The following is a 12,473-nucleotide window of genomic DNA, read 5'->3' on the forward strand; positions in this document are numbered from 1 at the left end:
CGGTAGCGATCGTCGGCGAAGCCATCTGTCGGGATCGGCTTGTTCCTCCCGCGGTCACGTCACGCTGCTTGGCTTCCTTTCTGCAAAAGACCCACCAGAGCACATCTTCAAGGCCGGCCATTCTTCTGCAGCCGATGGGGACACGATCGTCGAGGCGCTCGTGTGGGCCTGTTTGGGTATCGCATAACTGCCGCCGAGGTCTGTCATGTTCCGACGTTTCGGCATGGTCACGCTCGTCCAGATTCGACCCTGGTGCATCGGGGCGTTGCTTAGGCTAAGCTAACATCCGCCAATCGGGGGCTATCATGCGCGAGTCTGGGGGCTCTATCAGCGCTGACTGAGGGACCTGAACGCGGGGGAAGGGCAGTGAAAGTCGGGGTAACCCCACCCCCGCATGCTACCCTCTGGCAAGCTCTCCAGGTTCGCTAAGGGGAAGCATGGCAACGCGAACTGCATGCCAATAGTGGAACATGGGAGTATGTGCGTGCTCGTCAGAGATGTTATGGGGCGTAGATGAGGTGCAGCAGGTCGCAGGATGTACACTATCCTTCTTACAAGAGTGGCATGGCCAATGATAGACAGAGAGTTCTCAATACAATTCCTATCACTGCGACCATAGCTGGCCCGGACAAGTATACCATATGGAAAAAGTGTCTAGAGCATCTTCCTGTCGATATACACAATGACTAGCAATGGCACAGCGAACGGCTCGACCCAACGGCCGAAAACGGGCATCAAGGTGATTGTAGTAGGAGCAGGTAAGAAGAGCTCGAACCCAAGACATCCATCACATGCTATGGGATAGTATTGGGGTAAGAAGCTCACCATCACTTGCCCAACAGGCTTCGGCGGCCTCGGCGCCGCGATCGAATGCCACCGCAACGGGCACGACGTCGAGATCTACGAGCAGTTCGACGAGCTCCGGTCGCTGGGCGACATCATCTCGTTCGGCCCCAACGCGGGGCGCATCTTCCACCGGTGGGGCGTACGGGGCCCCGGCGAGGTCGCGGACCGCATGCGCGCCTTCAGCATCGACCTGCGCGCCTACGGCTTCAACATCCACAAGTACGACACGGGCGAGGTCGTCATCAACCAGCGCACGCCCGAGTACGACCGCACCGCGCCCAACTTCAACGGGCACCGCGGGGAGCTGCATGCGGTTGTCTATGAGCATGCGACTGTCGATCTGGGGATTCCGATACATCTGGGCAACAAGATCCGGACTTACTTTGAGGAGGAGGGAGAGGCGGGTATTATCCTTGAGAACGGTGAGAAGGTAAGGGATTGGATCAGTGGGCAATTGAGAGATACCTTTAACTCAGTCGTTCAATTAGGTCGCAGGCGATGTCGTGTTAGCCGCTGACGGCGTGCGATCCAAGGCGCGCAAGTCTGTGCTGGGGTACGAAGACAAGCCCAAAAGCAGCGGATACGCAGTATGGCGTGCCTGGTACGTCGCAACCTGCTTTGTCGCGCCCTTTTTCAGTTCTGATACTTTACTGATACAAGGATCCCCTCCCCAGGTTCACCAACGAGGACATGCTCGCAGACCCCGAAACGGCCCAGTTCTGCAACAACGGCGACACCTTCAACGGCTGGATCGGCCCCGACATGCACCTGCTCTTCAGCACCATCAAGGACGGCGCCGACTGCTGCTGGGTCCTGACGCACCCGGACGAGCACGACATCGACGAGTCCTGGTCCTTCCCCGGCAAGCTGTCCGAGGTCCTCGACGCCCTCAAGGACTGGGACCCCATGTGCCGCCGCATCGTCAGCAAGACGCCCGAGTCCCGCCTCGTCGACTGGAAGCTCGTCTACCGCGACCCCTTACCGACCTGGGTCAGCCCGGGCGCGCGCATCCTCCTGTTGGGCGACTCGGCCCACCCGTTCCTGCCCACCAGCGCCCAGGGCGCGGCGCAGGCCGTCGAGGACGGCGTGACGATCGCGACGTGCCTGCGGCTCGGCGGGTCGAAGGACAACGTGCCGATCGCCGTCCGCGTCCACGAGCGGATTCGGTATGAGCGTGTCCGCGAGGCGCAGAAGACGGGCGAGAGTACGCGGGATATGTGGCACAAGACGGATTGGGACAAGGTGAAGGACGATCCGACGCTTATCCAGTTCCCGCGGCTCGCTTGGATCTTTGAGCATGATGCGGAGAAGCATGCGGAAGAGACGTACGAGGAGGTGGCTAAGCAGGTGGCGGCGGCGGTTTCTGATTAGGGGATGGAGTCAAATTAGTGAGTTCAGCTTTCGGGGCTAGGTACGCAGAGGGCGTTGTTGAAGAAAGATAGATAATTGTCAAGACCACAGCAGGTTGCCTTCTACAATTCCATTACCTTGTGGTTTGTCAGGATCCAACATGCCGAACTATACATGAGCTCTTGAGTGATGTGCTGTTTAAGTAGATAGCCGACATGCTTAGATATCATCATTTCTGCACCAATAAACATATCAAACGGATTATCTGTACAACGTACTTCCCGCACCCCCACATGCTCCTCCCTCGTGTTACATGTTGCCGGGACTATGAAGGTCTCCGCCTCCTCTTCCGGGATTATTGAGTTATCTACCCGCCTTCTATGCCTTTGCGTCAGAAACAACGTGCTGCTTGGTGGTGGAGGGGCTTCCATCGCCCTCTTCGTGGGTCGCATTGGGCATCTCTGCCTCCTTCTCTTTCTCGAGAGCAGCATGTGCGCCAGTGCACTTGTAGCCGCGAAACTTCCTGGCCGGAACACGAGCCTCGAACTATGTGAGAGTCTGGTTAGCTATTATCTCTTTTCTTAGACGTTTTGGGTCGGATGGAAAGAAAACCACACAAACCATTTCATCAATCTGCTCCAGGGTTCGATCTTTGGCCTCGGGGAGGTAGAAGTAGATCCAGACCATGGTAATGAAGCAAGATGGGGCCCAGATGTAACCGTACTTGGGACCCCAATTGAGCGAGTCCGGGTTGATGAAGTAAGGTGCCGTGAACGTCGTGAGCCACTACGAGCAAGCATCACTAGTTAGTGCCATGTATCTTCTCCCGGTATGTCAACGTGTCATCACTCACCGCACCAAAGAACCCAATCGCCGTCGCGATCCCAAACGTATACGACCGCAGCCGCTGCGACGACAGCTCGCCGCCCGAGAGCCAGGCGTAGGGCGAGATGAGGCCGTTGTAGGCGACGATGTAGAGGACCGAGACGCCCACGATGACCTTGCCCGTCTTCTCGGTGCCCGGCTCGACCGTGTAGACGACGGCGATGATGAGCTGCGCGAGGCCGCACAGCGCGAAGCCGGCCATCATCATGGGCCGCCGGTAGCCCCACCGCGTGATGACCAGGTTGCTCAGCACGAGCCCGGCGACGCCCACGCCCGTCAGGATGCACGAATTGGTGAAGGCGTCGCCGACGTCGGCCATGGAGAAGAAGTAGGTTCCGTATGCTGTAATGAGAGGTTAAAATACTTTCGTGTCAGTTACTAGAAGTGGAGGATGACATACAGATCAGGAACATGGCGCCGGAAGCGGCCTGCGTCGTCAACCCAAGTACGGCGATGGTGGTGCGGCGGCGGTCGATGGGGTTTCGGACCAGGTCCAGAAGACCGATACTAGACTGGAGCTGTGCCTCGGCCGCGAGGGCGGCTTCCATCTCGGCGAGCTCCTCGGCGACGGACCAGTGAGCCGGTCCAGGGCGCAACCAGGTCAGGCTTTTTTCGGCTTGGGCTGTTTGCCCGCGAGCGGCGAGCCAACGTGGGCTCTCGGGCAGGAAGAAGAGCGCGATGAAGAGAATCCCGGGCACGATGTGGACGGTGCCGAGGGGGATGATGTATGAGCTGCGGTCGGGACGTTCGGCAGTGCCGTAGTCGACGAGGTTGCCGACGAAGCTACCTGTGCATTGGGGAACTTGATCAGCACATGCGAATATAAGGGAGAGAATTAGTTTCGTCATGATGAAGAGCTTACCTAAAGCGACCCATAGGGTGAAAGCGGATATACCCAAGCCTCGGTATCTTGCAGCCACGACTTCCTACGCATTGGGGTTAGGCCAGTCCAGCAAATAATGACCCAGAAACCGGCAAGGGTGGCAACCTACCGTGATATAAAGCTGCGCGTGGGTCATGAGCAGCCCGTTCGCCAGCCCCAAGATGAGCCGCCCCGCGTAAAGGCCGCCAATGTCGACCGTGGCCTGCATGATGGCCGTGGACACGAAGACGAGCGCGCAGGCGATCCAGAGCGATAGCCGACGGCCAACCCAGCGGGACGTAAAGCCCGCCGACGAGGACGAGATGAAGGCGCCCAGCACCATGAGGGAGGAGATGAGCTGCTGGCGCTCCGACGAGATGTTCCACTTGGGCAGCGCTTCCGTGGGGGGCGTGCCGAAGACCTTGAGGAATCCGACCATGGCCTGCAGACCACCGATCACGCCGAAATCGAGGCCGTATTGGAACGAGCTTAGCGACACGAAAGTCATGGCCACGAGGGCTTTGACGTGGAGCCGGGCCCCCGCCTCCTGGTTTGCATGGGCTGTAGCCATGTTGTGATATGAAACGACCGATCACTACAGAAGTCAGACACAATGACCGTGATAATAACCACACGCAGAGGAATGTTGTTTAAAACATGAGTCGATTAGAAACATGTTCAAGAATCTCCAAATACGTTTTTCTTCAGGCAAGGCTCGATTCACCAAATACGTCAAGCGATGGCAGCACATATGCCGCCCCCCTGTTTGAAGAACAGCCTGCACGGCGCCCATTAAAGTCCCGATGCCCCTCAACGACATCGAGGTTACATATTTGCACACATTTGTGAAAGAGCAGATCCACTTATGTCTTGCAGGAGAACGGCACACACCCCTCCGCTAAGTTAATCCAGTGGTTGATCAGCCATCGAGTGTTCGCCGATGGAGAAACATCCTGTTCGGCAGATCAACGTGGACAAGGGGCCGCTGAAGCAGATTTCCCCGCACTCGACACACTTGGCTACGACCTACCCCGGACCTGATCCCAGGCCTCTCTGCCATGTGTGGTGGGGCTATAAAGCCACTTGTTATATATAAATGGGGTAACAGCAGTAGGTCATATGGGCGAAAGAGGGTGGTATCATTCGAATACGTGTGCTGCATATGCATCTGGCCTCGGTCCTGTCCCCGATGGGATATGAGTTGCACAAGATGCTAGGTTCTTATCCGTTTCGCCTAGAATTAGATGGGAATCGCCCCAGAGTTCATTTGCATGCTACATTGGTGGCTTTTCCCATATGCATTCTGTGGAGCGTCTTGACTATTGATGACGGGCGTCAACAACGGTGGTTGCCACAGTGGGCTCTCACTAGCAGTCTCCCAGTCGATCCATGCATGCGGTGTGTTAAGTGTCGTTGATCTCATGTGGTGTTAGTCAGGGATTCCATCAGTCGCCGCTTGTTGTACTGTTTAGGTGCACACAAGAGAAGAACAAAGAGCAATACGGTTTTTGGAGATCGTCGAGAAGACCCAATGCTATATAAGCCATGATTGTAAAAAACGACATGCGTGAGTGGATACGAAGCTAGGTCATACTCACTCTGCCCTGGTGTTTAAGGGACGCAGGCTTGACTATGGAGCCGAAAGAAACATGGTCATGTTTTTATGAGCCAAAGCGTCCCTGTAGGTATTCATAAGTGTCAAAGGTATTTATATCCAAATCAAAAGGTATTATAATTATGTTTACTCTGGTATATCTCTATCAAGGCGTGCATGGCTGCTTCCTCATGCTACGCCGCGCCTCCTTCTGGGTATATAACATTCTATGGCTCGGCTCTAAAACAAAAACAAGGTTTAATCTACTCCCGATACCTCATCATCTAAGCTCTCAATCCATTATCTTGAGACGCATCTTCTTCACTCTGCTGGTTCTTCTCCATCTCCTTCCGCTCTTTCCGTTCCGCCCGGGCGACGGACCTCAGCCTACGCTCCTCCCGCCACTTGGGCCCGTTCTTCTGGATGAGCCAGAGGATGGGACTGGGTATCAAGAAGAGCAGGGCCACGTACGTGTATGCCCAGCCGCGGCCCCACGCCCCAATGAGGATCTCGATGAGGGCGGTCGAGATCGCGCCGGCCAGACAGCGCACGAAGTTGTTAGCCGCGGTCGCCGTGGCCGGGGCCTCGGGGTACAGGTCCACGATCAGTGTGTTGATGATCTGGAAGCTGCCCGTGACGCAGAGGCCGATGAAGAAGGAAAGGACCAGCGGCACGGCCACGTGCAGCTCGGCTTGCAGGACCCAGCCGTACGCGATGTAGGCCGCGGCACCGACGACGATGAGGGGGAAGATGAGCTGGATGCGCACCCGCTCGATGGGGAAGTCCTTCAGGTTGTCGCCGCGCTTGCGGTCGATCTTGACACCCAGCTTCTTGGCGGTCCGGCGATAGTTCCAGTCGAGGATGAACCCCTGCGATATAGACGCTGTCATGCAGGCGACGCCGACGGGCAGGTAGCATAGGCCGAGCTGGATGTTGTTGTAGTGATAAATGTCTGCGAACTGGGTCGACAGGGTTGATGTGCAAGTCATGAAGCCAACGTAGATCAAGGCATTGTAACCAAGCACCAGGGCCATATCCTTGTTGCCCACGACACGAAGTGTGTTGAATGGGTTGGGGATGGGAAACTTCCGCTTCTCTCGGGGCGGTCTGGATGCGTCGACGGGTTGTCGTCGGAATCGGATGTAATCGAGCAAGGTCATGTTCCATCCTTGAGGCGGGATTGAGCCATTTCCCACAATCTTTCTCCCCGTTTCGGGAACCGCTAGGATGTACGGGACAAGAAACACCACGGATACGACGACGCAGAACCAGAAGACGGAAGGCCAGCCCAGGTACTGGGTCAGTAGACCGCCAATGACGGGGCCAAGTGAGGGGCCGACCGTAATACCGGCGCCTACGATGCCCATATACCGACCCCTTTCGGAGCTCGGGGCGATGTCGGCGACAACACCGTAAACCAGGGCAATTGTGCCACTGCTTCCACCGCTCTGCATCATGCGGAACACCAGCAAAGCTGCGAAGTTCCTTTGCAGGGCCAATCCAATGTTGGCGCCCAAATAGATTACCATGGCGATGATAAAGGCGGGTCGCCTCCCGGCGGCATCGGCAAGATCTCCGAAAATGGTTGGCGCCAAGGCCTGGAAGATCATGTAAGTGGTAAGCGAAAGATTGGCCTGACCGATAGAAACGCCCAAGTCGTTTGCGATGGACGGGAGCGCGGGAAAGTAGATGTTGGCGGTGGTCGGGGAGATGAAGGCCGAGATGCAGTTCATAGCCACGATCCAGTAGACCATCTTGGTCGAGAAGACGGTGTACGCCGGTCCGCTGGAGGCTCGCGACACCACCGCCATGTTCTGCTCGGCCTGGTCCGCATCTTCGTGAACGGTGCCGTCCAGGCTGGGACGGCTCGAATCCTGGGAATTCCTCAAAGACGAGTTCGCGGGAGAGGTAACGCTCGGGGGAGTCCGAGCCGACGCCGACGACAGGCGCTCATCATCTTTGGAAGATGGCTCGGCCGCGGGTTGGCTCTCTTGTGGTTTCGGTTCAGCGTTCATGAGGACGACGGGCTGAAGGGAAGGAAATGGGAATTGCAAGATTCCATGATGGATGATAAACTTTTTACCGGCCCAGCCGGTAGGGGCATCGGTGTAGATAAAAGATGGACATGCATGGTGGGGGGGCGATTTCGGATCTCAAGAGGCGTGATAACAGGAGCGTCAATAAGAGGGCATCTTGCACCGATGGGTTATTCCCGTAAACAGAAACCCACCCTTTGGCGGGTATTCGGATTTACCGCCATGCTGTAGGGGCGATTTGCTGGGGATTGCAACGGTCCCAGAGGCCACTAATTTGTCCTAGTGTCGGCTCTTCGATTTTTTCGTTACGTTTCTCACCGCGGTGCTCACCTGGGGTCATTATTGAGCCTCCATCTGCGGCCGCTCTGCGACTGAGCGAAAAGAAGAGTTGATGAGGCGCACAAGGTTATCTGGGATTGAATAGACCAGACGACGTCGATCAGTGGTTCATCAGTCAGCCAGGGGCATGCTTTATTTAGAGTTCTTGGTTTGACCGAGTCTGGACGAAAAGCCGCCTCGATTGGTTGCGATTGATGCTTGTGTTGCTGTGGCGCCGCCTGCAGCCACATATTTGTATCTAGGTAGACAGACCTGTGGCTTAGCAAGCAACGTCAGAGCTTCCGTACTAACACCAAGCTGCATCGTGGCTTCCTTGTTTGGGTAGAGAGATAGAGCTGTAGAAAGATTCCAGCCAAGTGCTGATCAACATCACCATACCGTACCCCAAACATAGGGCGCTGTAATGCAGTTCATGGCTAATGACATTACGCTATATTGCCAACTTTCTTTACAATACCACAATGACCGACATCACGCCCCTCTTCGACAGCTTCCTGTCGCAACACAAAGCTTCGCCCACCAAGCGTGCCTTCAATGTGGACAACCTCGACGAGTTTCTCAAGGAAGCCTACAAGATCAACCAGGCCATAACTTCGCTGCATACCGACCTGCGCAGCATACGCCAGTCTTACCTCTCCACCGCGCCTCCTCGACGAACCCTCATCCGCTCCGCCCAGCATGACCGAAAATCTCGGCCCCTCACCGATCGCGAGCGCGAGGAGATCGATGCGAACTCCAAGTCCATGCTTCGCCAGCTGAATGCGAAGATCCGCGAGCTCTCCGACGCCGAGAATACGCGCCGCGAGATGGAGAGCAGCCTCATTGCCAAGAAGTTCGGACGGGGCTTGGGAGCGTTGGGAGCCTGGGCAGCCGGCGGGGGAAAGATCAACAAGACGGCGGAGCACGCCACCGCGGAGGACAAAGCCAATATGCTCAACACACACCGCGAGAGCGTGCTCTGGGCGCTGCGACAGCGGCTACAGGAGTGCGTCAAGATGCAGCAGGACATGATGGAGGTGCGGCTGCATCGCGAGATGGAGAAGAACCGCAGCGTCCTTGCAAAGGCTACATCGTCTCAAATGGCGAGCCTGGGCATCATGCCCGACAGCCCTGGGAAAGAAAGGAGGAAGGCGTCTCAATCACTCCCGCCTGAACAGCAGCCATCATCGCACGACACAGCGCAGGACTTGTCGCCTGAGCAGATTCAGATGTTCGAGCAGGAGAACCATGATATGCTCAAGCACTACGAAAGCACGTTGGACCAAGTCAGGTATGCATCTCATTCAGCCATCGCCATCACTGGCTTATTGTATTCGCAATGCTAACCCAAACCCAACAGAACTGCCGAAAAGTCGTTGATAGAGATTTCGGAGCTGCAGACGCAGCTTGTCAACAATCTGGCCACTCAATCTGCGCATATCGACCAACTAGTGACGGATTCCTTCAATACGGCGGAAAACGTTGGAAGAGGAAATACGCAGCTGAAGAAAGCGACGCAGCGGCCGAGCATGGCCAAGTACATGTTCTACACGACGTGCGGGCTCTGTTCATTCTTGGTTGTATGGGACCTAATAATATAAGCCAGCGACGTCGTAGTCAAATAAAACACAATACCATATCATCACATGCCTGAATACGATGCCTTGATATAATTGTAACTGGATAATGACTGCTGAATCGGTTGGTCAACCCATCACATGCAAATGCTTGCAGATCGGTTGAGGACGGGTTTACTAGCCAATGCCAGGATTGGTGCGCTTAACGTGTGATAGGTCGGCTCCGGTCCCGGGGCCTTTGCAGCCTGTAGGAAACTCCAGTGATCTGCTCGACCTCGAGGACAAATATCTAACCTAGGGGGCGGTGGTATCTGTCAACCGCGAAAATCAAATTTTGGAATCCTGGTGTTCTACAGGGGAAGGCTTTATTGAAGTCGTAATCAGGAGAGCCAACAACCGAAGATGCCGACGGATTAACGTAACTTTTAGTTGGGAGTGAGCTGATGATACGATTTTGGGGTAATGGAAAATGCCTCGGCCGGGAGTGAGATCATAGGGGACTGCCCTCCAAATCCACACTACCCACCCACCACATGATTGTGCCATCGCAAGGAACCGGGCGTGTCATGACAGGAAATCGAGCCGACAAGGTCCCACGGCTTCTTCCCCAACCGGGTATGCACGGTAAGTATCAAGTGCAATTAGATCTGACGGTCAACGGAATGGCTACTAGGTGAACCATTTAAAGTCTGCGCGGGCCTCGCTTCATGTTTTCTGGAGAGTTTATTCTTAGTTGATGTTGTGCTGCTCCCTATTGCTACGCAAATTCTATCAATAGTCTTTCTCTCACACTTCCTCGACGATAATTGCCTCACGAAACAAACAATACCACGCGGCCAGAAACACGCCCAGGCTGGCAATCTCCAGTTTACCGGTCATAGCATCGCCTTTGGCCCCTCCAGGCTCATGCGATCTTCCCCGTAAACAGGAGACGATTAGGCAACTACCCCACGGAGGTGCACACTGAACCCCTGCGTTTGAGACCTACGGGCCCCACGGCCAGCGCCGCCAGCCTATCGAAACGACCTGAATCCAATCCTCCCGCCCGCCTGTGACCAAACCAAACGACTACAGCTCCTTCCCCAGCCCGTTCGCCCGCGTCCCTGCTGCCACCAGCGTTATTATTAGTACCAGCAAGCCAACCCAGCACCTAAGTAACACTTCTTAGTCGCCTGTGGGGGAGAGCTATATCTGCCTTCCCGCTCCCTCTGCTTGTCTTTCCAAAATGCCCACCCACAGACCGAGCAACAAGTTCGACCCTTCCTACCACGCCAATTCAGTCCGCCGAGTGCAGAGCATAGCCAAACAGATGTCGCCGCCGTCAGCAACCAGTTTCACCGCCGAGGTCGTACCTCAGGCCCCCGAAGATCCTCTCTTCGGGCTCATGCGAGCTTTCAAGGCCGATGAGAGCCCCGACAAAGTTGACCTCGTGAGTCGTACCACCCATCGCATCACGCGATTGCGCGCGAGGGGTAACGGTTCTTTGCTAACATTTCCCAGGGCATTGGAGCGTATCGCGACAACAACGCAAAGCCTTGGGTTCTTCCAGTAGTCAAGAAGGTATGCATTCTTTACTGTTTGATCTCTTCATCTACGTCATTGTCGAATTCGGAGGTGCTCCGCCGACGAAATGACCTCAACCCACCCCACCTCCACTTCACTCAATGGCCATGATAGCTAATTGCACTTGCGCGCCTACAGGCAGATGAGACCCTCCGCAACGACCCCGAGTTAAATCACGAATATGCGCCGATTGCTGGTCTTCCGTTCTTCACCAGCAAGGCGGCCGAGCTGATCCTTGGTGGCGCCGATTCGCCCGCCATCCAAGAGAAACGAGTCGCATCAGTACAAACCATCTCCGGCACCGGTGCCGTACATTTGGGAGCCCTCTTCCTTGCCCGGTACTGGACTGGCAACAAGAAGGTGTACATCTCGAATCCCACCTGGGCCAACCACAACCAGATCTTCGGCAACGTAAACGTACCCATTGCCAGCTACCCCTACTTCTCCAAAGAGACCAAGGGCCTGGACTTCGATGGCATGAAGTCAGCCATCCTCGGTGCCCCCGATCGATCCATCATCCTCCTCCACGCTTGCGCCCACAACCCTACCGGTGTCGACCCGACGTTTGAGCAATGGAAGGAGATTGCCCAGATCATGCGATCCAAGAACCACTTCCCCTTCTTCGACTGCGCCTACCAGGGTTTCGCCACTGGCGACCTGATGAAGGACAACTTGGCTGTTCGTCACTTCGTAGAACAGGGCTTCGAGATGGTGATTGCTCAGAGTTTCGCCAAGAACTTCGGTCTGTACGGTGAGCGCGCTGGTTGCTTCCACGCCGTGACGGGCCCGGCGCCCGACGCCGAGTCTACCATCACCCGTATCGCGTCGCAACTCGCGATCCTGCAGCGCTCCGAGATCTCCAACCCTCCGCTGTACGGCGCGCGCATTGCGGGCACAGTGATGAACGACCCCAAGCTGTTCGCCGAGTGGGAAGAGAACCTCCGGACGATGAGCGGTCGCATTATCGATATGCGCAAGTCGCTACGGGCGAAGCTGGAGGAGCTCGGCACCCCTGGTACCTGGAATCACATCACGGACCAGATAGGCATGTTCAGCTTCACGGGCCTGACCGAGGCGCAAGTGATGAAGATCCGATCCGATGCGCACGTCTACATGACCAAAAACGGTCGCATCAGCATGGCGGGTCTGAATACGGGTAACATCGACTACTTCGCCAAGGCCTTGGATAAGGTGGTTCGGGATACCCAGTAGTGGATTGGATGAGATGATACCGCAAACTTAATGGAGGTGTTGTTGGCCGCTCAGAGAGCTCAGCTCCGACCCAGGCGGATAAATGTGGGAGATCTTCGTTTTCGTCTCCATAGATGGCAGGACCAAAAGTTTACGTAGTTCATGAGATACGTTCCTGGGAAGAATGATAGACTTGGTTGTCTAGTAAAACATTAGCATGCCCCCTGGGTCCCACACCCTTGTGAATAAGA

General features: G+C 55.8%; 6 protein-coding genes across 6 annotated transcripts; 3 read left to right on the forward strand and 3 right to left on the reverse strand.

Moving 5' to 3' along the window:
- Window positions 1-54: 54 nt before the first annotated feature.
- PG985_003816 (uncharacterized protein) lies at window positions 55-258 on the reverse strand (the record flags this gene model as incomplete). The annotated part of the gene is made up of 1 exon (XM_066823585.1): window positions 55-258. One exon carries the CDS (start codon window positions 256-258, stop codon window positions 55-57), a length of 204 nt encoding a protein of 67 aa, XP_066686745.1.
- Window positions 259-682: 424 nt separating this feature from the next.
- PG985_003817 (MAK1-like monooxygenase) lies at window positions 683-2,217 on the forward strand (the record flags this gene model as incomplete). The annotated part of the gene is made up of 4 exons (XM_066823586.1): window positions 683-758; window positions 843-1,276; window positions 1,335-1,447; window positions 1,521-2,217. 4 exons carry the CDS (start codon window positions 683-685, stop codon window positions 2,215-2,217), a joined length of 1,320 nt encoding a protein of 439 aa, XP_066686746.1.
- A 357-nt stretch (window positions 2,218-2,574) lies between these two features.
- Window positions 2,575-4,514, reverse strand: PG985_003818 (general substrate transporter; the record flags this gene model as incomplete). Its single annotated transcript, XM_066823587.1, has 6 exons — window positions 2,575-2,742; window positions 2,818-2,982; window positions 3,050-3,423; window positions 3,482-3,868; window positions 3,944-4,007; window positions 4,074-4,514. 6 exons carry the CDS (start codon window positions 4,512-4,514, stop codon window positions 2,575-2,577), a joined length of 1,599 nt encoding a protein of 532 aa, XP_066686747.1.
- A 1,307-nt stretch (window positions 4,515-5,821) lies between these two features.
- PG985_003819 (major facilitator superfamily transporter) lies at window positions 5,822-7,552 on the reverse strand (the record flags this gene model as incomplete). The annotated part of the gene is made up of 1 exon (XM_066823588.1): window positions 5,822-7,552. One exon carries the CDS (start codon window positions 7,550-7,552, stop codon window positions 5,822-5,824), a length of 1,731 nt encoding a protein of 576 aa, XP_066686748.1.
- An 821-nt stretch (window positions 7,553-8,373) lies between these two features.
- Window positions 8,374-9,492, forward strand: PG985_003820 (uncharacterized protein; the record flags this gene model as incomplete). Its single annotated transcript, XM_066823589.1, has 2 exons — window positions 8,374-9,182; window positions 9,252-9,492. The coding sequence occupies 2 exons, from the start codon at window positions 8,374-8,376 to the stop codon at window positions 9,490-9,492; spliced, it is 1,050 nt and encodes a 349-aa protein (XP_066686749.1).
- A 1,201-nt stretch (window positions 9,493-10,693) lies between these two features.
- On the forward strand, window positions 10,694-12,243 carry PG985_003821 (aminotransferase class I and II; the record flags this gene model as incomplete). The annotated part of the gene is made up of 3 exons (XM_066823590.1): window positions 10,694-10,897; window positions 10,969-11,028; window positions 11,170-12,243. The coding sequence occupies 3 exons, from the start codon at window positions 10,694-10,696 to the stop codon at window positions 12,241-12,243; spliced, it is 1,338 nt and encodes a 445-aa protein (XP_066686750.1).
- Between the last annotated feature and the right edge of the window lie 230 nt (window positions 12,244-12,473).

The sequence above is a fragment of the Apiospora marii genome (assembly GCF_038362585.1).
Source record: "Apiospora marii strain CBS 49790 chromosome Unknown utg000003l_segment0_segment0, whole genome shotgun sequence".
NCBI classification, from domain to species: Eukaryota; Fungi; Ascomycota; class Sordariomycetes; order Amphisphaeriales; family Apiosporaceae; genus Apiospora; species Apiospora marii.